The sequence below is a fragment of the Euleptes europaea genome, chromosome 8 (genome assembly GCF_029931775.1).
Source record: "Euleptes europaea isolate rEulEur1 chromosome 8, rEulEur1.hap1, whole genome shotgun sequence".
NCBI lineage: Eukaryota > Metazoa > Chordata > Lepidosauria > Squamata > Sphaerodactylidae > Euleptes > Euleptes europaea.
This window is the reverse complement of record NC_079319.1, coordinates 97367395-97391722: the sequence shown is the minus strand read 5'-3', so window position 1 is coordinate 97391722 and position 24328 is coordinate 97367395. Positions and strand designations below refer to the sequence as shown.

Here is a 24328-nt window from a genome sequence, read left to right as displayed (position 1 = left end):
CTTTCAATTAAGTTATTTTAGTTAAAAATTGTTTTTTCAAATAAAAGCTAAATAATAAGCTAGAGGGAGTAGTGATGATTCTGGTTCTTATGCTTTAAAGGCAATTATGCATCTCTAAGTTTGCCCAATGTAATCTTTCCAACAGTTATCCTGTCATTCAAGCGCTGGCCACAGCTCTCCTGAGCATTCCACGGGCTCATTCTGTTGGATTTCTGCTAGCATCTACTGTGGGAATTGAAATATTAGTAAGTAATGTGCCAAATTATTCACTTTTTTTGATGCAAATGTCATAGTTGCTAATAAGGCTATCTTTTCCCCCCTCCTCATTTTGTAAACATTTGTTTGAATTAGGTCTTCTCCTTTTTCTACCGTTCCACACTCAGTTTTGGCCTGATCTCCTTTGCGATGTGGCCCTTGGTCAGTCGGCGGTGGACCCGAGCAAAGGTGTGTTCTGCCAGGGAGGTTCTTTATAGAAGGGGTTGTCCTACCATCCCATACTTATGTGGGAACTTTCCCTGCAGTTAGTTATTTCATGGACCTGTGGGTTGTCTGGAAGAAAAAAAAGTCTTACGCCATTCTTGGAGATTGGTGGGCTCCAACCAATGCCAGACTTTAAAAATGAGACACATCTTCCTAAGATGGGGCCTCCAACCTTTTTGAGCCTGCGGGCACCTTTGGAATCCTGACACATTGTGGGTGGCACAGCCACAAATTGGCTGCCACAAAATGGCTGCCACGGGAGGTTTAAGCAAGCCATAAAATGGCTGCTGCACCTTACCTTTAGCCACACAGTGAAGATCCTTGTGTGGCAGCAGTTAGCACAGCAATGCTTTTCAAAATCTGCACAGCCAATCAGAAGCCTTGCTGGGCAAGAGCCCCACCCACTTTCTAAAACACTTGGTGGGCACCAAAAAAGGTGTTAGCGGGTGCCACGGCAACCAGAGGCACCATGTTGGGGACCTTGTCCTAAGATGTTACGTGCCTGACCATGGGAATTCTTGCCTCTTATCTCAAGCGAAGGCTGGCTGGTTGTGATTTCTCATTGGTGCCTGTAAAGTACTCTGTATGCCTATTCAGAACGTTTCCCCCCCTCTCAAATGGGGGGAAAGACAGCTTTTAGGGATATTTGCCAGACCCACATGAGCACTGGCACCCATCCTGTGCCTGGTTCAGAACGAGTCTCTTTGAGATGGATTCGTTGAGGAGGTCCTCTAAATCAATCTGTTTTTGACAGATCCTTTCTGAATTGGCCAGGCCTCTGAGTCTCAATGATGCGCTCCCAGTTATGTCCTCCAGAGGGGTGATAGGAGCACAGAGGCCCTGCCCATTCAATGACTCCATGAGTGGGGTGGGAACTGTAGACAGGACATTTCCATGTATCGACTACATTACCCATGGATGAGTTGTAGTTTTCACTATGCTGTCATAGTGTGACCTCCGTCTGTACTATGCTGTGTTCTCTTGCAAGCCCTTAGATAGATAGCTGTGGCTGTGTGTGTGCCGTCAAGTCACAGCTGATTGATGGCGACCCCGTAGGCAAGAGATGTTTGGAGGTGGTTTGCCATTGCCTGTCTCTGCATGGGCTAAGAGAGGTCTGAGGAAACTGTGACTGGCTCAAGGTCACCCAGTTAGGCTTCATCTGGAAGAGTGGGGAATAAAACCTGATTCTCCAGATGTAGAGTCCACGGCTCTTAACCACTACACCACGCTGGCTCTCTATGGTTATCTAGCTACAGCTAGATAATTTATCATGCGTAGTGAAAAACTGTTTTCTCCCTACAGCGTTGGGGCCATCTCAGAAATGAATTATGAGATGCTAGGGCTGCATCTTGACCTTGCCTAGGTTTTTTTCAAGGTTCAAAACTTTCATGTAGCAAATTGGCATGACTTTACCTTAACCCATTTTATTTTAAACTCTTACATTTCAGTTTCCACAATTATTTCCATTTGTGTGTGTGACTCTCCATGAATGTTTTTATTTCAGGTAACGGTGCTAAGCTGGATTCTTTCCTGTTTGCTTCTGTCAGTCTTCCCCTTGATGCCAGTTGTAGGAAGAGATCAAAATATTCCTCTGGTGTAAGAGCACAAACTCACTCTTTTCAAGTTTTTCCATTTGTGTTTTTATTCAACATACACAGATTAAAATAGAATTTTAGGGTTGGGTGGGAATTGCACTTGGCAGCCTTCTGTTGTTGCTGTTCAGAATTTAAATAAGGTAATTATGGGGAAATGCATTATTTGCTGATGGTGATTAAATTACCTCTAAATTTTTCAGCAGTTTTTTCATGGAAGCATCATTGTCAGAGAGTTAAATTCACCTTTTGTGGAAAAGGACATCTTAAGAGCAGTTGTTCTGCATGCTTATCCCTTGCAGAAGGAAATCCTGCTCGGTTTTCAGTCCAGTTTCTCTCTGGAGACGGGAAGGTCTCATGGATACTGGTATTTAATGGGGCTGTGAGTTAAACAGCCTGGGGTTGTTTCCCCCCTTCTGATTCCCTTCACTAAGCTATGAAGAGAGAGAGCCACTAGTACAGTTATTGGCAGGTAGAGCTTAGTGTTCTGGTAGTATCAAGGGGTTTCTTCTTGTGCTTTCCAAGCAGGAAGAGAAGGGGGCCCCTGCAGTGGTAACATGATACAGGCGGGAAGAGACTGAGGAAAGCCGCCTCTGACAGTGCAGTCCTAAGCAGAGTTACAATAGTCTAACTCCACTGAAGTCAGTGGACTTATAACGGTGTGACTCTGCATAGGATTGTTCTGCAGATCTTGGTCTCGAAAGAGAGCTTCAGTGGTGTGTGGCATCTCCAGAGGCAGTGAGCTTGGTGCACTGGACCTTAAGCCCCCAAGAGGTGATGCGTTCTGTGATGGACAGCTAACTGCAGATGCCTGAGAATCCTGATTGATTGACCGGGGGTTACTGTTGATCTGCGACAGTGGCAGTTGAGAGGTTGGCAGCTCGAGTGGGAGAAGGAGAGTAGTGTAGGATCGAGGGGAATCCTGAGAAAGTGAAGGGAAACCGGTAGTCCTTCTCTGAGGGAAATAGCTCCAAGGAAAAGGGGGCGATCCCTATCAAGTGTTAAAGAAGGAAAATTGGAGCCTGTGAGTATGTTCCTGCCTCCACAGACTTTTGACATATTGTGTCAAATAAGCTTATTCCTGTTTATCTGAGGAGTGACAGCCAAGTGATCTCTCTCAACAGTTACAAACCCCTATGGAAGAACAGAACAGCTACATTCTTGTGACAAACTATATTGTATATAGTTATACAATGTTTTCCTCATTCTTGTTGCCTTTTCACCTGCCAATTTTAAACCTGAAACCTCCCTGACTGTCTGACTTGACCATTTCCCCATAAAATAAAACAGCTTATGTGTGGTGAATTCATATCAGCCTCTCACATGCCATCTTCAGACATATGACCTAACTAAGGTTCCCCCCGCCCCAGTTCCTCAGCTTCCTAGGCTGGATCAGAATGCATCTACATACATTTAATACTTCCAGTGGGGGGGGGGGGTTGGGCACAATAGGTCATCTCTGGCAGAGGATGGTAGCCCTAGGTACATCTCCAACTATGGCAAGGCTATGCTAGAAGGAATCCCTGCATTCAAAATTCACACCATGGATCAGGAAAGTGGTGGTGGGGACTTACGTGTATGAAAGCAAATGCATTCCCCGGTGGATCGCAGCAATATTTCTACACTGAGGTCCAGTTATGGTGGGCAAAGGCCAGTCTCTTCTCTTACATCCACACTGTTGCACTGAACTTCGTGGAGCTTTTCTGGTACTAACTTTGGGATTAAGCTGTTGGGCCCAAGTTTGTGAGATCACTTATATTTTACAAGCCTGGAACAAATAGCTTAATCCCAGAGTTAGTACCAGAAATGCCCTGTGAAGTTCACTGGAATGGTGTGGATATAAGAGAAGGGACTGATCTCAAGATTTGAGCCCCCCCCCCCTTGGACAGTGTCCATGGATGGTGTTGGGGGGAAGAATAGGAAGAAATACCCTGGGCATCCCCTCTCTTCTGTCCCACCCCTCTCTTCTACCCCACGTGATCCCTCTGTTCATCCATTCATCCCAGTACCATGCAGAAACAGTGGTGGCCTGTGATGCGGCATGCGGCATGTAATTTGTGAACTGAATGGTAAAAAGAATGAGCTGTTATAATAGTTCCTTGCTTGGGCAGCTCTTTGCTGCATAGGTGAACAGGCAAGTGACCATGAGGTTAGTGCTTGGGAGGAAACTGTTGATTTAGAAAGATGTTGAACCAGGTTGAAAAGGAAATTGTTGACTCTGAACCTTCCCCTTTCCCCAAAGCTCAGTGGAATGTTTTATGCATCTTCTTTAGCTGTGAGTTAGAAATTTGACTGCTTTGTCTTCATGACAATTAATCCACAAGCCGTACGGTCTCACCGAGATCCTGTCTTCTACAGAACAGCAGCAGGCTTGCTGATCCTCCTGTCTTCATCCTGCTTGGTGGCATCACTTTGGAAAAGCAAGGAAAAATACACATGTACTAAAGATCTTCAACTATATCTCTTTCAGGTCAGTAACTTCTGTAATAGAGTTAGGGATTATTATAGTGTTCATTTTTGCAGGAGCTGTCTAAAATCAGTCCTGCATATTCTGCCGGGCCATGCTACTTCTAACAAAAGAGTTTTCCCACTGCTTGGTGTTTGTGGTCCAAGCACCTCCAGATAGCAAGCAGAGCTCCCTTGGGCAGAGGCTTCTAGTTTATGAACACAGGAATATGCTCCACATGCACCATTATGAATGCCTGGCTATTTGACTGTGTCATCTTGAGCTGTGTTTTTTCCTCCTGCATAAATCTTTTTCAATGCACCTGCTTTATAGGGGGAGGAAGCTCACTTGTATAAACCAGCCTGTGGTGGGAGGTAGTCAGACATACATATACAATAAGATATAATATTAATAGGGTTGCCAGGTCCCTCTTTGCCACCGGCGGGAGGTTTTAGGGGCAGAGCCTGAGGAGGCAGGGTTGGGGGAGGGGAGGGACTTCATTGCCATAGAGTCCAATCGCCAAAGTGGCCATTTTCTCCAGGTGAACTGATCTCTATTGGCTGGAGATCAGTTGTAATAGTGGGAGATCTCCAGCTACTATCTGGAGGTTGGCAACCCTAAACATTAAAAGTGTATAACTCTACTCTTTTTTTAACCATAGTATTTGTGTATATAGGGTTGACTTTCCTCACCACTGTTGAACGTGAGCCAGTCTGGAGTGGAGGGAAGGGCTGGCTAGTCAGACGAAACAGAGTGAGAGTTTTCATGTTCTCCAGAGCTCTTTATTAGGCTGGTTGTTTTTTAAAAAAGGCTTTCCTGTGCTAAAAGCACCCTTGAAATGTTGTGAGAGATGAGGGTGGTTAGAACCTCTCTCTGAGCAATGTGGGAACCGTTTACCAACTACAACCCCCACCCAGACGTGGAAGGATTTGGCCTATCTGTGTGTTCAGGCAGCTCATTAATGGTTACTTTCCCATAAAAGAAGTGTATCTAGAACGGATGGGCTGGGTGTTGATACATGTTGTTGTTCTTTTAAACAAAGCAAATGTTCTCAGCAAAAGGAACTCCTCTTGAAACATGTTTCCTGCTGCCACTAGATGTCAGTGTAAAGATGGGCTGGATGGAAAAAGTAAGGAATTGATTAAGTTTAAAAAAATTGTAACCTTGTAATTTGCCACAGCCTTGAAATTAGCATCTTACTTGCTTTGAAATGCTTCAGATTATCCTTTCCTGTCCCGTTCCCCCCCCCCCCCCCCCGCATGAGTTGGCTTTGACCGATTTGGCATGTTGGCTTTGCCATTAGGATTCTTACTAGGAATGAGAGCAATTCAGATGAGGATCACAAAGAATGTAATTGATTTTGTTGTTGATCTGTGTATTTCCAGTAGAGTCACCTTCAGTTCAAGTCAAAAAGGGTATTTAGGGGCTTACAAAAGAGTTCGCCAACTGTAAATTGAGAGCTGTGAACTTCTAGAATTGTGATTAAGTGCTAACCTTTTCAGGAAATTTATTTTACTCTGAGGATTATTGTTTGCAATTAACCTCCGGTTTTAGCTAGTATAATAAGCTGTATTTTGCCCAGCTCTGCTGTACACGTGCCCCTGCGTTAACAACTGCACTGAGTACTCGGTGGTGCCCTAGTTAAGCTGTGGGACCAGCTGTGGTGAAGTTATCTGGAAACTCTCAGGTGTGTAGGTGTGCTTATCCTGTTCCTTGCTCCCAGAATCCTTGGAAGCTTGTTGGCTGATCAACATGGTACATGTGTCCATTTTCCAATGGGATGAAATAACAGGAGAAGGAGAATGCTCATGATTGCAGACCGATGGCAGATTTTAAATGTGAACAAGAGGGAAATTTGCCTCTCTTTATTTCTCCCTGCCAAACCATTTTATACAACAGGAAACCTCAGATAAATGGTCTGTCTGGCCCAGCATCCATTTTCACTCAGTGCTCAACCGGATGCCACCAGGAGGCCTTCGGGCAGGACATATAGGCCAAAGCTTTGCCTTGTGATTGACCTTCAGCCACACTGCCTCTGAACATGGAGGTTCCATTTAATTGTCATAGATAATAGCTGTTGGTCAACCTCTCCTCCATAAATTTGTCTAATCCCCCTTTAAAGCCATTTAAGTTAGTAGCCATCATGGTATTCTGGGACTGTGAATTCCAGAAGCTAAAACTACTTGCTGAATGAAGAAATGCTTCCTTTTGCCTGTACTGAATTCATGGTTATCAGCTTTTTTTGAGAGCACCCAAGTGGTGAGTTGAAAGAGGGAGAAAAAGTTCTATATGCTTTCTGCACCCCATACGTGATTGTATTTCATCATCTTCGGTCATATCTCCAACCCCAAATTCCTTAGCATTTCCTCATCTAACCCCATGATTATTTTGCTCTCCCTTTCCTGTACTTTTTCTAGCTCTGTTCCCTTGGTAGAAAGTTCCTGGTGCCAGTGGAAGAGGAGCGACCTTCACTCTCTTCCCCCTGTTCTAGTGCAGCTGTTTGTGTTGTGTGTCTTTTTGCCCACATGGTTGTCACAGCTGGCTCCTGGATGAGGGGGATGGGAGGGAAGATCTGCTTGCAAAATAATCTTCGGCTTCCACAACTCTCTATGGTTAGCAACAGTTTCCACCATTTTACTCAGATCATAGGTTAACTGGCCTGTAACTTCTTGGGTCTGTTGAGAATCCCTTTTAAAAACTGGTGTTATATTTACTACCTTCAAGCCCTTCAAATGGAAAGCTGATTTTACACTGTTTTGTATTTTTCTCAGGAGATCAACCGTTTCATGCCTGACTTTTTGCAGAACTGTGGGTGTATGTCACCGCTGCCTACTGCTTTGTTTTTAATGTGTGTCCCCTCGCTCGAGACTAATGTCATTTCTGTTGGACTTGCCTCTTCTTAGATCAGGGGTCCCCAGCGTGGTGCCCACCAAGTACTTTTAAAAAGTGGGAGGGGCTAGGCAAAGCTTTTGCCCAGCAGGGCTTCTGATTGGCTGTGCTGATTAAAAGGCATCCTGTTAAACAAGAGCTTCTGCCTGAAATGTTGAAGATGAGTGTCGCCTATCCCCTTGCTCCCTGGCACTTTGTGGTTGGCTGCACTACCTGTGGCGGCCATTTTGTGATTTGCTCCACCTCCTGCGGCAGTAGGGTTGCCTCTTCGCCACCAGCGAGAGGTTTTTGGGGCAGAGCCTGAGGAGGGTGGGGTTTGGGGAGGGGAGGGACTTCAGTGCCATAGAGTCCAATGGCCAAAGCGGCCATTTCCTCCAGGTGAACTGATCTCTATCGGCTGGAGGTCAGTTGTAACAGTGGGAAATCTCCAGCTAGTACCTGGAGGTTGGCAACCCTATGTGGCGGCCATTTTGTGACTGTGCCTACCACCCTGTGTCAGTATTCCAGAGGTGCCTGCAGGCCCAAAAAAGGTGGGGGGGGCGGTCTTAGATGGTTAGATTTCACTGCAGTCCCCCTGTCTGCCTTTGGCAAAAATGTCACCCCTTTAGTGTCCAAGGCCCAGCCTCCTCCCTGGCCAATATCCTGCTTCTGGTGTATTTAAAGAACATTTGTATTGTTTGTGTTGCTGTTTTTATCAGGGCGCTCCACAAATCCTCTTTCTGCCAACCTGGATTTCAGCTTACATTTGTTCTGCCAGAACATTTATGCTGTTCCTTGTTCACCTTAGTCTGTCAAGACTTCTACTTTTTAAAGGAAATGTCCCTGCCTCTTATAGCTTTTTCAGGCTGGTTCATTTACCCCATTGGCATCCTCTTAGTTTTCGTTTGTCGCTATGTGTCTAATGCACCCCATCAGCACACCCTGGAGAGGCCACCTGCCTCATATATACGCTCTGAAATGGTTGCCAAGTGAATGCTTAAAAATTTAATTTTCACACTTAAAATTTCTTTGGTGTTTGGTCTTGCTGGGGGGTTTTGTGTGAAGTTCCTATGAGGGAACAATTCAGATTTTATCCCAGTTCTGTTGCTTTGTGTTCCAAAGGGCTTGGCTATAGGATTGGCAATCTCCAGGTGGGGTTTGGAGATCTCCTGGAATTACAACTGATCTCCAGGTTACAGCGATCAGTTCCACTGGAGAAAGAGCTGCTTTCGCTGCATTATACCCCACTGAGGTCCCTCCCTTACCCAAACCCCACCCTGCCCAGGCTTCACCCCCAAATCTTGAGGAATTTCCCAACCCCTTGAAACCTGGCCCCAAACACTTTTTTGTGCAAGGCTAAACACACTGTAATCCAATTAGTCTGGCCAGAATTTGCCTATTCCAGATTCCATTGTGTTTAACTCATTTCCACCCACACCCCCAGCCGCCTCCACTCACAATGCCTGGATCTCAACATAGACTGTGTGGAGTTCTGAAGCATTTCAGGGTACCGGTTGACTATCCCCTATCTGGACATCCAAAATCCAGACTGACCCAAAAATCCGGACCTTTGGAGCTGACATGCAGGCAGATCCCCGCCGCCGGGCCTCTCTAAAGTCCGGAGAAGCCGGCCAGTGGGGATGTCACCTTAGCTTCCCCGCCGCATCCGGAGTTCGGAGGGAAGCTAAACTGAAGTCTGGGCATGCTGCGATTTCCGTAAAGTGACATGTTTAGTTTTGTGGGACCGGTTCTCTGGGGTTGCCCAGGTTCTCACTGGCCCGGGTGTTGTGATAATTTCATTGTAATGAAAATGGCCCTGAAAAACCCTAAAACAAAAGGTCCACGGCCTGTCTGTTGTTGTTTTTAAAATGGTGTGTCTGGTCAGTTTTTGGTGATCAGTTGGGCGGGTAGGTTGCTGGGCACTCTTGACAGTTGTGGAGCAAACAGAACCACCCCGGCACCATCTTGCTGTGGGGTTTACTGAATAAACACGTTGGGGAACTGGTGACTTTGGGATGGAACCATCTGGGCCTGTTTTTGCAACATGTGCAAATGCGCTTAGCCTTTTCTCGCCTTCTCTCCGTGCCTAATTCTTTTCTCTCTTCATCTGCTGTGCTGTAGGTGGGGGGGGGGGCTGCCTTTCTTGTAAAGAAAGGACCGTGACTCCTCGGCTGATGGCTTGATTCCTCCAGCCCTTTTGTTTTTCTGAATGTTTGAATATAAAATGGAATAACAATCGATTGTTGGCAAGAACCCAGGATCGCCTTTGTAGAATTAGAATATGGGAAGGTTAGCATTATTTTCATTAAGTCCGAAGTCTGAGATGTTTGGGGCGGGGTAGCGGGGGGCGGGGAGGGAGGGAAAGCCCAGAATGGAGCGTGCGTGTGTCTTACGGTTTTCTCTGTGGAGAGTCATACGATGGCCCATCAGGCGAAGTTCATTAAACCCACATAAAAACCAGTGCCAAATAGCTGCAGCTTGATGATCTACTCTAATTACCTTTCTAATCTGTAATGCTGAAAGCTTGAAACGGACTCCTATTGACAAATCTCTCTCGCTCTCTTAAAAAAACAAACTTCCTCCTGAGCCCTCCTTTGGGCTGAACTCAAGCATGAAACACAGTTATGCAAGTATGAATCAACAGTTTGCTCTAGGAGTGGCTGAACTCTTAAGGGGGCATCCAGGACATTATGGGAGTTATACAATGCTCGCCATCAAAACAAATGTGTTTGAGCTCTGCAGAAAATTTAAGGAGGGATGGAGGTCAAAGAGTCTTAGGGCTGGAAGAGGAGTTGCAGGCCATCTAGTCAACCTCCCTGCTCAGTGCAGGAAATTCAAAGCCGAAAGATGGTTATCCAGCCTCTGCCCCGATGATCTCCCAGTGGGCGAGCTCCCTGGAGCAGCAGAGAACAAGCTTTTGCTCTCTTCCATAGGGAGGTCTCTCTTCCAGCCCTCATTTGAAAAGTGTGATCTCCCCTCAGCCTTTTCTTCTCCAGGCTAAACATACCCAGTTCCTTCAAACGTTCTATATTTTAATTAATTATTAAAATATCTATATTCCACCTTTCCTCGTGGTTCAAATTAGCTTACGATAATAGTTTAAACACATTTTCAGTTTAAAAGCAAAACTAACAAACCCCAAAGCTCTCCCCCTTGTTTAGGACTTATTTTGCAGATCCTCCCCCCCACCCCCCGATCTTCTTCGTTGCCTTCCTTTAAACTCATTCCAATTTGTCTTAGGGGCTTCATAGAGTGCAGCACCCAGAACTGGGTGCAGCGCTCCAGATGAGGTCTGACTAGAAGAAGTCAAGGAGCTTCTCTGTTTTGATGTTGCGTCTCAGAATACTGCATCCTGTGTTTGCACAATTTACAAGCTCTGTAATTTTAAACAGTTGTTGAGAGTTCCTATAGAAGAGGCTTTTATTTGGCTTTGGAGGTTCTTTGGAGCTTCTCAAAGGAAAAGCTGGTGTTTTGTTTTGTTTTGCAAAGAAAACCAGCTTGAAATGATAGAAAGGTAGGTAGAGAATTTATCAGGAACATGTCGTTTGTATGAGAAAGAAGAGACATTCCAAAAATGTATTTTACAGACACGACAACGAGATTCTAGGCCCACACAGGAGACTGCGGTTATCTGCACCACCACCATTCCTCAATGATATTGTATGTATAAGGAACATGTGTGGAGGTAGGGAGAAGAAGACATACATGCCAGTGTGGCATCGTAGTAGCCAAAATGCTCCAAGGCTGGGAGACTTTTCACGTAGCAGTGATCAGAGTTTTGCTGGTAGGAGCCCTAGCCAGGTCCCCCCGGCCACTGGTGGGGGATTGGGGGGGAGCAGGTTTCCAGATCCAAGTTGTGAAACTCCTGGAGATTTGGGGGTAAAGCCTGGGAAAGACAGGAACCTCAGTGGGGTACAGTGGCATAGAGTCCACCCTCCAAAGCAGCCATTTTCTCCAGGGGAACTGATCTCTGAAGTCTGGAGATTAGCTGTAATTATGGGGGATCCCCAAGTCCCACCTGGAGGCTGCTGGCATCCCTAACCTCTCCTTACGATGTTCTTATGCTAAGATCTTAAAAATTACCTGGCTGGATGATCCCCTTTTTTTCAATGGCAAAATGCCTAGATGGTGGTATCAGTTGTGAATGGCATGTTTGTTTAAATAGAATTACGGAAGCAAAAATTGGACAGAAATCCAAACATTTAAACAAATGGGTACTGTTTGCAATCGATAGCACCCTGTGTCTAGCCTCCCATTTATAATGGGGAACCTCGGTCCTAGTAAGCAGACCTACTTATTTCTCCTGTCTTCTGTTGGTTTGGATTTTAAAGGGGGAAAATCTGTACAGTAACATTAACTTTTCTCCTCTCTAATGCTCTTTAATCACCGAATTGTAGTGGAACCATCTGGGTGATTGGCCCTTAGCTTTAAAAGCATCTTGTTCTTTTTTTTTTTCTTTTTTTCTTTTGTAGTTGCTGAGCCTGGCACTTTCATCTTACGTTGTAAAAAATACTCACAGCAGTCTTGCAAGTAAACAAGGATTGCCTTTAATAAATCAAATTATGAGCTGGACGACATTAGGTAAGCCTCCCTATCTTGATCTCGATTCATCTTGAATATAGGTGATGGTGGGCTTGTAAAGAAAAATGTTGGTTTACCATTATTTTTGTTACTTGGGGGGGGGGGGTTGGATTTCACACATCCGTACCACTGGCAGATCTGCCTTCTTTGATGAAGGAGCCTTTCTTGGATGCAAGGTGAGCATCTTATGTCAAGGGAGGGCTCCTCCCACTGGAAGAAAATACCCCCACTAGTGGAACGGACCAGCGGGGTCCAGCCCCTGGGTATGTGGATGCTATTCAGGAATGGAAGGACAGCCTTCTCCCATATAAACCTAACCATCCCCTGCATTCATCTTGGGAAGCTCAGCTTCGGGGGGTCCTGTGAGCTGATGCTAAATGGGTGGCAACCCGAGAAAGGGCCTTCTTGGTTGTAGCACTAAATCTTTGGAACTCCCTCCCGATCCAGCTCTTGAGGACTTTTTTGTTTTGTTTGCTGTGCCCCTAGTAATGCTTATTGGCCCCTCCTAGGGTTGCCAACCTCCAGGTGGTGGCTGGGGAGCTCTTGGGATTGCAACTGATCTTTAGGTGACAAACATCAGTTCCCTGGGAGAAAAATGGATGCTCTGGAGGGTGGGCTCTATGGCCTTGTACCCCACTGAGGTCTCTGTCCTCCTCCGGCTCCATCCCCCAAATATACAGGTGTTTCCCAACCTGGATCTGGCAACCTCACCCCCATACCCCGCTGGTGGCCAGCGGGGGACCTGGCAACCCTAGCATCACCCTTGTTTTGGTCATATTTGTATTTGTGTGTTTATACATTTTCATTGAACTATTTTATATATACATTATTTTAAATGTTTTAATGTTGAGATTTTTTAATACTATGATGTTTGCTGCCCTTGGGACCCTATTTAAGTGGAAAGATGGCATAGAAATGCTTAAAATAAATAACCAGAAGGTTCTTGCCCTTATGTGCCTTGTTTCCTCACGCTTTCCCCCTTGAATTGTGAGAAGGGGCTGCTGATCTCAGTTGATGGTGCCAGTTGTCGCAACAGTCTTCTCTCTGCTCTCTGCCTGCTTCCCCCCTTTCTCTCTTGATGCTCTTCCAGGGCATTGCCATTACCGTACAAAAAGTACTTTCCTGACAGAGGCAGCCATCAGATGTTTTCCTGGATAGGCCAAAGCAGTTGAGTTTTATGGAGTAAACCTTTCTACAAGAAGGTAGAAAACCCTATGGAAAAAGTTTTCCCCCTATTTTGTGAGGTCAATTCAAAATAATGACAGCAAAGGAAATATTTCTTGTTTTTCTGTCTGAACTGTACTTACTGGAATTCTCATTACAGAAGAGTAAAGAATGAGCCCCCCGCTATTTCCGCTGAGCGAGACCTTTTGACTTCCAGGAATGGGAATGCTAACTAGCTTTTGAGAGCAATCAAGGGAGGGATTATTCAAATATCCTTGTGCTGACCAAATTATTTTCTGTTTGTTGCAGCTTCATCCTTGATAGTGCCCCTATTAAGCTCCACAATGCTCTTTTTGAGGCTGCTGAGTATATTCCTTTCGCTGATGTCCACTTACCTTCTACTTAGCACAGGGTAACTTTCTTTGTTTAGTTTTCTTTTGTTCAATATGTTCTGGAGTTTTATGTATAGATTAAGAACGTCAAGACTGTCTTGGGGGCAGGTCTGGAAAAAAACCCCAATTTATTGCAGGCTGCCACACGTTGGGGAAGGAGCTTTCCTTTGAAGAGTCGTTGCCTCAGACTAATTTAAGACAACTTCTGCATGAATCCAACATGCCTCCTGTGCATTTTTTTAGTATCTGATGGGTCTTAAACTAGAAGAAGAAGAGTTGATTTTTATATGCCTACTTTCTCTACCACTTAAAGAAGAATCAAACCAGCTGACAATCACAGTCCCTTCCCCTCCCCACAACAAACACCCTCTGAGGTAGGTGGGGCTGAGAGAGCTGTAAGAACTGTGTCTAGCCCAAGGTCACCCAGCTGGCTTCATGTGGAGGAGAGGGGAAACCAACCCGATTCACCAGATTAGTGTCCGGTGCTCCAAACCACCGCTCTTAACCGCTACACCACACTGGCTCCCACACTGGATAAGCAAATGAAGCCCATTCATTTAATGTAGAAACTGAACCCCTGTGGTTTTGTAAGTTGCTGGACCAGTTATCTACCCCCTCCTCCCTAGTGTTAATGTTTCTTGTGGGTTTGTTGGGGGGAACAAAAATCTGTATTTTGGTCCCTTTGTTTTCCTTGCTTCATTGCCCAACTCACACCCTTGTCATCATTTGTGTTGATGTAGCTATGAAGCCCTTTTCCTGCCAGCCTTGGCTTTGTTGATGTTTGTGTGGATCAAAGTGGAACAAGAAGCACAGCAAGGGAATGGAGTTTCACTGAAGTCAAAGGTAATGCTTGATTTGTGGCCCCATTTACCCTGGAAGCCTTGTTCACAAGTTACAGGGAATGCATGTACAATCTGTGTACAACAGGGGTCCCCAGCGTGGTACCCATGGGCACCATGGCACCCACCAGCACCTTTTCTGGTGCCCGCCAAGTATTTTTAGGAAGTGGGTGGGGCCGGGTGGGGCTTCTGCCCAGCAAGGCTTCTGATTGACTGCTGGAGATTTGTTTGACTGTGCAGATTTTTTTAATGTTACTTTGGCAGCAGCTGCCACCACAACACAAAGGGTCTCCACTGTGTGACTGAAGTGAAGCTCTGGAAATCGTTTTGTGCCTGGCTCCACCTCCTGAGGTCGCCATTTTGTGGCAGCCATTTTGTTGCTGCACCCGGCATGCCATGCCAGAATTCCAGAGGTGTCCACATTCTCAAAACGTTTCGGGACCCCCGGTGTACAGTATACACTTGATTTTTCTTGATATGCGCATGGAGTAATTTTCATGTTACATTTAACACACGTACAGCTGAACATTGGTTAAAACCACACATTAATCCAGGTACTGATCCCCAGTTTCATCTATACATTGTTGGCTCCTCCTGACAAATGAATATACATGCATTCACTGTAACATGTTACTGTGCACTTCCTGCCCAGTGGCTCTTCAAATTTTATCTTCAGAGTTTGTTTGTGCTGAGCGTTCTTTGGCTAGTGCTTGTTCTCACCCCCTCCCACAAGCACCAAAAAATCCCTCTGTCCTTCACCATGAGGAGGCCAATTGGGCTCTCTACCAGGTGGCCATAGAGACAGACTCTCCAGTGCTGAGCATCCACTTCCACCAGGCCTGTGTAGCTGATGCTCAAGGATTCCCAGCATGGTGCCATGGTTAAGAGTGGCGGACTCTAATCTGGAGAACTGGGTTCGATTCCCCGCTCCTCCATATGAAGCCTGCTGGGTGATCTTGGGCCAGTCACAGTTCTCTCCGAACTCTCAGCCTCACCTACCTTACAAGTTGCCTGTTGTAGGAGGGAGGAGGGAAGGCAATTATAAGCTGCTTTGAGACTCCTTATGGTAGAGTAAAGTGGGGTATAAAAAGCCTCCTTCTCCTTCTCATTATGTAGGATGGAAGTAGAGGTCCAGCGTTTGTAAACAGCCTTTTTCCTGTGGCCTTAACTAAGTACACAGGCTGCAGGTGTTTAGTGTAGTAAGATCTCATACAAGGCAGTTTATAAAATCTCTAATGACTGGTTCTTGAGAAGCGGTGGCTTAGGGGAACAACAGAAACCACGCTATGTTCTCCCATCTCAAAGGCTAGCTGAATTTATTCTAGGGTATCCTGATGTCTTCACATCGAAAGTATGTTTCTCATAAAGGAGTGCAGGAAGGAGTTACAAGAGGGTAGATTGCAGCTGATCGTTCAGGTTAGCACCAGCTGCATCAAATGTGGGTGTGCGCTCCCTCTCTGGAAGTCTTCGAGCAGGGGCTCTCAGGGGATCCTCTGGCCTTGGATTTCCTGCATGGAGCAGGGGGTCATGCTTGATGGCCTGCGCTCTGAGGACTAGAGATCACGGCTTGTTGTCGGCCCCATACCACCATTCACTGGGTGGCCGCTGCTTGTTGAATATACTCCCTAAGGTGGAACGAGATAATTAGGTGCCATCTGTATATAATGTTTTTAGCTTTCATAGTTTTAAATTGTGTTTTAAAATGTATTTATATGTATATGTGCGTGTGTGTTTGTGTGTTGTTAGCGCCCTGAGCCCAGTTCCTGGGGGAGAGTGGGGTATAAATAAATAAATAAAATAAAGCAGCGCAGCAGTGGAGCAGAAACAAGCAGAGCCTGCTGGGGAGATTGAGCTCCACAGTTCTTTTCATCTATAGCTCACCAGAGGATATAGCTGCCAGACCTCTCACGACTTTTGTGAATAATGGAAATATGTCTCTTTCCGGTAGGTTTGGGGGAAAGGAAGGAGAAATAAGAGAGCAAACGGAAAGGCCAGGGAGTTATTTCCTTACCTGTGATGGTGGAGGTATTTCTACTGGATCATTCTAGTTCAGCAATAACTTTCTTGAGAGAGTCATTAAAATATAATAAAGCTGTCGGAGAAGCGGCTTTCATGGCAGCCCAAGCTTCTCTGAAGCAGTAGCTCCTTAATTTCTCATTTGTTCTCTTGAAAATATACCTTTAATATCAACATGAACTAACTGACACCACTGTATTGATTTCTCTTCAACTATCTTTTATAGCTTGCTGCCCTCAGCTTTTCGCACACGGCTGATATAACTGAGTTTCGACAACTCCGTGTGGATGACATCAGGCGATCTTTTTTCTTTGTATCCTTTTGCTCTTGAGTAAAGTTCTGGTTGAGGAAACTTCAGCTACAGCACAGAAATCTCCAGGTGGGACGAGAGGTTCCACTTCCGCATCAAACGAGAGAATCTGGACTGAGCAATTTCAAAAGGCTTTTCCTATGCAAACTGTTCAGCAGCAGAGTTCTCCTGGATTTGCCTATTAAAGGATGGTTATCAACCTTTAAATTTGATGATACAAATATGTAAGAGGTGTTTGATTCTTTGAACTATAACCAGCAAAATAGATGGAGAACCTGTAGAGACGTTTATCTTTTATCGAGAAGACAAATCGTTTTCTTTATTATACAAGACAGTAGGAAATATATGCATGTAAAAATTAACCCTACAATTACTTTAAAATTAGGTGCTAAAATTATCAAAGTTCCTAGCATTGCTTGATCATATTATAGTGAATAATACTTTAAAAACCCAATCAGGTTTCAGCTTTTGTCTCTCTGCTTTTAGGGATTATCAAAAAGGCCAAGTTATACACCCAGAAATCTTTTACCTAATCTTCTTCTGAGACTTTCATCCAGAGAATCTGATTCTCTTATCACAGTAGTGCACATTTATTGAACAATATCAGTCTTGTCTTTGTCTAAATCTGGTGTATCATGATCATGTTCTTATTATTTAGATGAGTGATTGGTTCTTAACAAAATGTGAGATATTCAACACAAGTGCAAATGATCCAGTCAGCAATTGCGTATGAATTACATCTGATATAACAAGATAAGAAGGCCCAATCTCAACTCTTAACCTCTATTAAAAAGCGATTAATCCAATTTTTCTGTAACTGTTTCAATTAACTGTACAAGATTAAAGTAACTTTGAGAAGAGTTCACTGACGGTTGAAGAGTTGCTTGAACTCTCAGTGAGCTTGCAAAATCAACAGGAAAAAGTTAGTGATGTATTTTATTTATTTATTTTATTCAATTTATAAATTTCCCAACTCAGGCTGGGCTCAGGGCAGCTTCCAAAAGTAGTTCTCATACAATATAAATAAGACATAAGTTAAGAAAATCATATATAAACACACACAAATGAAAAAATTAAAGGATAAACAGAAGGCTGTCCAATTTAGGGCTGTTGAAAAAAAAATTCGGTATAGTTCGGATTCTACCCGAATTCGGCCCGTCTGGATCCGGGATATGCTGAAGTCCGAACTTCCCCGCTTCGGGTCCGTGCAATTCGGCACAAATTCAAAGTTCGGGGAAAAAATTCGGCCAAATAAAGCCATTAAAAACACAACCGCGCCTTTCCGCGGCTCCGGGGGGGCATTTTTGGGGGTAGAGGTCCCAAACCTTCAGCGGAGCTTCAAAGGACCCTTCTTGCAAGACCCCCCAAGTTTTGTAAAGATTGGGTCAGGGGGGGTTGAGATATGGGCCCCGAAAGGGGTCCCCCCACCCTTAATGTGCATCTCTGAGCAGAGCTTGCCACCCATGCACAAACTCCCAGCCCCGACAAACAGCTGAGCTGCGGGGAGCAAGGGCGGGGCAGGTGCGAAGAAGTTTGCAAAGCAACACAACCATGCAAAGCAACACAACCATGCAAAGCAACACCTTTGCAACCATGCAAAGCAACACCTGACACCTGGGAGTTTGCAAACCATGGAAAGGGACAGAGGCAGCTAGCTATGCATAATGAGCAGGAGGGGGTGGAATTTCCCCTTTTGCATCGGACTCGGGACTAGGCAAATGCATTCTTTAAGTCACCATTTGAAAACCAGTTTTGAGCAAGCATCAAAATAGACCTAACTGAACTTATGAATGAGGGAAAACCTGAAGGCACACAACTGAAGCCCCCCCTCAAACCAGGGAGAGAGAGACTCGAGGGGGCACACACACCCCAGGCAGAATGGGCGAAAGCCCCCTTTGGCTTCCCCCACCCACCCACAGAAACTGCTCCCTCCCCACACACACACAGAATCTGCTTCCCCCCCCCCCACACACACACAGGAGAAAAATTATAGATTAAAGCCCCCAAAGGGGTCTTACTGTGGCTGTCTTCTGTTCCATCAGGAGGGGCTGGGAGGAGGACTGGGTAATCCAATACGATTCTATTTAAGTACGGGAGGTTTTGCCTTGGATTTGCTGCTCTGGAGATGCATACACGATCGGGTGATCCATTCATCCCAATAGGGAAAAGGGGAAAGCCCATATCTTGGGACCCCCTGACCCAATGTTTACAAAACTTGGGGGGTCTCTTAAGAAGGCTCGTCTGAAGCTATGCTGAAGGTTTGGGGTCTGCACCCCAAAAAATGCACCCCCTGCAGCCACGGAAAGAGAAAAGGGGGGAGCCCATATTTCTGCCCCCACTGAACCCATCTTTACAAAACTTGGGGGGTCTCTTAAGAAGGCTCGTCTGAAGCTATGCTAAAAGATTGGGGGCTGCACCCCCCCAAAAAGCGCCCCATGCAGCCACGGAAATGGAAAAGGGGGGAGGGAAAAGGGGTGGAGCCCATATCTCGGAACCCCCTGACCCAATGTTTACAAAACTTGGGGGGTCTCTTAAAAAGGCTCATCTGAAGCTCCGCTGAAAGTTTGGGTCTCTATCCCCAAAAATGCGCCCCCTGCAGTCACGGAAAAAAGCGAATGTGCACACACACACCCCCACGAGGATTTCTCTCTCTTTCTCTCCCCGGCCGGGCCGCGCAGCAGTTGATTCCTCCTGTACTCAATCCTGACTGGCCAGAAGAAGACCCAACTTGGCCACCGATTGGCCGGGGGAGAATGCTGCTTACTGACGGTTATGCTGCTGCGCCCCGAATTTGCCGAATTTATTCATGAACTCCCGAACTCGCTGAATTCAGCTCCCCGTTTTCCCGCCATTTTTGAGTTCGGTTCGTCCCGAACTAAAAACCGCCGAATCAGGGGAAATTCAGCTGTTTTTTGGTTCGGGCCAAATCGAATCGACAGCCCTAGTCCAATTAACCTACTATAATATATTTCTCTAAAGGTGGGGAAGTCCCAGGGTGGTTGTAAGCAGAGGGCCAAAGATCTAATCTGAGGGGAAAAACCCCAGGGGTGGAGACGAGGAAAGGAAAAGGAAGGGAGGCCAGCTGGTCTCTTTACCGTTGCTGCCTCAACCAAGAGCCTGGCGGAACATCTCCGTCTTACAGGCCCCGCGGAACTGAGCTAAGTCCCGCAGGGCTCATTGGACAGAGAGTTCCCCCAGTCTGGGGCCAGAGCTGAAAAAGCCCTGGATAGTCTGTGGGCCAGGGACCACCAATAAGTTATTTCCTGACTAGCGTAAAGCTCCCTCTGGGGTGTATTGGGAGAGGTAGCCTCGCAGATACAAAGATTCCAGACCATTTAGGGCTTTGAAGGTAAGAACCGAAACCTTTAACTTGACCCGGTATTCGATCTAGAGCCAGTACCAGCTGCACCCCATCAGGAGTGAGGAACTGGATCCCCTGATCTGACCCGCCCTGGCCCAGACACCGGACCTCCGTCTTCGATGGGTTCCGTTTCAGGCGGCTTTGCTTCAGCCATCCCACCAAGGCCTCCAGACACCTGGCCAGTTCTCCTGGGACAGCATCCAGCCGGCTGTCCATCAACAGATACAGCTGGGTGCCACCTGCATATTGATGGCAACCCAGCCCGAAACTCCTGACTATCTGGGTGAGGGGGTGCATGTAGATTTCAAAGAGCATCGGGGAGAGGAATTGCCCCTTGTGGGACCCCACACGCCAAAGGGTGTCGAGGTGAGATCCTCTCCCCCAGCGCAACCCTCATTCCCTGACCCTGGAGAAACGAGGTCAGCCATTTCATGACTGTCCTGCATACTCAAGTGTTGGTGAGGCAGTGGGTCAACAGATCGTGGTTGACCGTGATGAACGCTGCCGAAAGCAACAGCAGCGGCACCCGGCCCCTATCCAGCTGTCGGCAGAGATGGTCAGTGAGGGCGACCAGCACGGGTATCCGTCCCATGGCCAGGTTGAAAGCCAGACTGGAACGGGTCTAGGGACGATGCTTCATCCAGGAAGGCCTGAAGCTGCTCTGCTACCATCCGCTCAACTATCTTACCCCAGGAACAATAAATTCAAAACTGAGTGGTAGTTGGCCAGATCTGAAGGGCCTAGTGCTGATTACTTCAGCAGCAGTCTCACCATTTTGGAGAGCTGACAATTGAGGCTCGAGATCCGGAGGGAAGGCCAGGAGAGAGGCCATTTGGACACCTCCTTCACTTAATCTGTCCCATTACAGAAAGCCCACAGGCCAAAGTTTGTCATTAGCATCTCCTCTTGACAGCTGAAGGGTGGGGCGTGGCTGACAAGGCAGGGGGGACCTGTTCTCACCCTGGTGAAGGTCGTAGGAGTAGATTCCCCCCTCCTATCTTTTCCTGTTAGGCACTAGAAACTGAACCATGGAAACAGTTGTGCTTTATAAGACTCCTTCAAGATGCCCATCAGGTTAGTTCAGGTGGTGAGTTAAGACCCATGGGGATCTAGCACAGAGTAAGGAAGCTGGAGGAAATGAGCAGGCGTTGATGCCTCAGGTCAGCTGAGGGTTGCTCAGAGAGGTGGGCTGCCAAGAATATTTTTAAGCCCACCTGTAAATTAATTCAGAGAAATACTTCATCAGTACATCTGTTAGGCCTTCTCACAATGTCAGAATGTCAGGCCTTCTCACAATGTCAGGCCTTTGCTCCTATGCTGTGTACTCTGGCTCTGGTTTCACTTGCAGGCCTTTTGCTACGTTTGACATGAAGTCCGGCCAGGTGCAAGCCTGGCAACAGTTCAAGGTTGCTTTCCCAAGCCTGTGTAAGCTGTCTGAAGTCTCTGAAGTATTTTGTCTGAAGTCTCTGAGAAACTTCTTATCTGAACGTTACCATGGCTTCACTGTATCTTGCTTATTAAATAGAATCACACTCCACCTAGCTTCATTAGAGTCCTTCTGTGCCTACTGGTAGTCACCTTCTGGTTAAACTGTCTTTTTGCTTTTATTAAACGTTCATGCTTAAGAATCAGCTGCTTGAGCATGTTTGATTTTTTAGAATGCTAGGGACAGTCCTCTGAGCTGACACCATCTCTCCCCCCCCCCCTTGCCTCCATAGTGGTCAATTCTTAGAGAAGCTGTCGGGTTTGTGTGCTTCCTTGCTACACGTAAGAAAGTTCTGCCAAAAAAGGGTCCAAAATGTATTGAGGGCGAGGAATCCAAAGAGGCCCCAGTTCACAAGCTGAGCACAGCCAAAGAGATTAGCTCTGATTCTAAAAGTGTGTCCAAGTAGTGGAGTTCCCAGGGGGCCCTCTCTGATGTGCTTCTCTCACTTCAGTCCTTTTCAGAGCTAAATATATAAATACGAAAATTCTCACCTTTCTTAAAATGGATGCAAAATTTTACTTGGCAATTCTTTCCTTCTTCCTCCCCCCCCCCTTTCATTCAGGCTGTGTATACCCTGCCTTTCTTTATGGTTCAAAGTGGCTGGAATATGGCTGGAATGTGAAAAGAATTGGGATGTCTTGCTTAAAAAGGAATGTTGCGTATTTTTCCTTAGACCTGTACAGGTTTTTTTCATAGTGACTGCCTTTTTTGGGACTGGAAACATAGCTTCTATCAACAGGTAACTATTGGTAGTTATATTCAGAGTCTGTGTGATGTTGTGGTTAGTGAATTGGTTGAGGAGACCTGGATTCAAATTCACATTCTCCCATGAAGCTTGCTGGGCAACCTTGGGCCTCTCTCCCTCACAGGTTGTTGTAAGGATAAAAAGAGGAAGGGGGAACTGCATACTCCATTCTGATCTCCTTGAAGTGTACTAGACAGATAGCAACAAGATGCAGGCAATGCAAAATGAGCAGATTTGCATAGTTTCTCTTATTTTGCAGTCTGCCATTTTTTTTATTATTTTTGGATAATCTTGTTTTTGGTATTTACAGGGACAGGCACAGAGTTTCTGCAATTCCATTTTTTTTCCATCCCACCCCTCCTCAATAGATTTCAGGCGGCATAAGTGGTATAATCACCCCACGCCCCATATTATCCTCACCCCTTTGGGGTAGCTGGTCTAAGCTCAGCCAATTAGCTTCATGACGTGTGTGTGTGTGTGTGTGTGAGGGGGGAGTGTCTGTGCCTGGGTTTCCCCGCTCCTAATCTGATGCTGTAACCCTTGCACAACACTTCAGCTGAGGAAAGTAAAATATTGCAAGGGTGGGAGTGAGACTGTAGCTGGAAGGCCTGCGGCTGAGACCAGGTCAGTCGCCTGCACAAGCTTTGGGGGAAGCTGGGACATCAGCTGTGGCAGATCTGTGACAGTAGATTGCAGCAGCTCTTCTTGTTTTCACAACAACGTGCTTGCTGTTTGATCTGACTCTATCCAAACAGAGCCCTTGACACTAGTTATGAATACAGACTAGGCAGTCCTTTTGTAAAACAAAACAAATCCTGTAGGAAAGAGTATTTCCTACAGCGGGCAAAGGACTGTTTGCAGTTTTAAAACTAAAAGCAGAAGTGACAAATGAAATAATAATAATAATGGTGCCATACCAAGAACCAATTAGTAGAGTATAATTCTGCTTGAGGGGCAGAGGTGTAGAAGTTAAAAGCGGATCTAATCTGGAGAACCAGGTTCGATTCCCCATTCCTCCACATGAAGCCTGCTGGGTGATCTTGGGCCAATCACAGCTCTCTCCAAACTCTCTCAGCCCACACAGAGGCAGGCAATGGCAAACCACCTCCAAATGTCTCTTGCCTTGAAAACCCTATGGGGTCACCATAAATCAGCTGTGAACATAAGAAAAGCCATACTGGATCAGACCGAGCCCCATCAAGTCTAGCAGTCTTCCAGGGGTCCCCTTGGAAGCCCACAAGCAAGACGAATGCCGCAGTATTGTCCTGTTTGCGTTCCACAGCACCTAATATTATAGGTGCTGTGGAACCTAATATAATAGGCATGTTCCTCTGATACTGGCGAGAATAGGTAAGCATCATGACTGGTATCCATTTTGACTAGTAGCCATGGATAGCCCCTGTCCTCCATGAGCATGTCCACTCCCCTCTTAAAGCCTTCCAAGTTGGCAGCCATCACCAAATCCCGGGGCAGGGAGTTCCACAATTTAACTATGCATTGTGTGAAGAAATACTTCCTTAATGGTGCGCACGCACACACACACACACTTAATGGCACACACACAACTCTGCTTAGGATTGCAGTGTGAGTCTTACAACCTGTATGGCATCGCTTTTTTATAATGAAGCAAACAAATGAAACATGTTACTTTCTAATAGGAGATAATTCTGTGCAGAGTGCATCTGAATAATGTGAGTTTTGCTTTCATCCTGGGCGTGTAGCTTTGATCCAGCCTCCGTCTACTGCTTCTTGACTGTGTTCAGCCCTTTCATGATGGGAGGCTTGCTCCTGTGGAAGGTCAGTAATCGCTTCTTGAGGAAGTTCTGTCTTCACGTTGACTGAATTCAACGTGCTGCAGGCCCTTTGTGTAGAATCAGCTGTACACCCCTCTAATGCCCCCCCCCCCGGCAAGGTACAGGCAGGGAAAAAACACCTTCAGTATATAATGATAATTTGTTTTTAATGCCTGCTATGTAACATTATGGTTTTAATTTGGTTAGGCTTTAACATACATTTAACCTGATTTTCCATTTTTTTAAAATGTTGTA

General features: G+C 46.0%; 1 protein-coding gene across 1 annotated transcript in view; it reads left to right on the top strand.

Annotated features, from left to right (window-relative positions):
* Nucleotides 1-24328, top strand: part of PIGN (phosphatidylinositol glycan anchor biosynthesis class N) — a 172591-nt gene that overhangs the window by 110792 nt on the left and 37471 nt on the right. The window contains exons 15-24 of the mRNA XM_056854987.1: nucleotides 146-245; nucleotides 352-444; nucleotides 1985-2076; nucleotides 4431-4542; nucleotides 11859-11967; nucleotides 13441-13543; nucleotides 14264-14366; nucleotides 16605-16691; nucleotides 22219-22274; nucleotides 24002-24077. Coding sequence (XP_056710965.1) covers nucleotides 146-245; nucleotides 352-444; nucleotides 1985-2076; nucleotides 4431-4542; nucleotides 11859-11967; nucleotides 13441-13543; nucleotides 14264-14366; nucleotides 16605-16691; nucleotides 22219-22274; nucleotides 24002-24077 — 931 coding nt within the window. The remainder of the gene's footprint in view (nucleotides 1-145; nucleotides 246-351; nucleotides 445-1984; nucleotides 2077-4430; nucleotides 4543-11858; nucleotides 11968-13440; nucleotides 13544-14263; nucleotides 14367-16604; nucleotides 16692-22218; nucleotides 22275-24001; nucleotides 24078-24328) is intronic.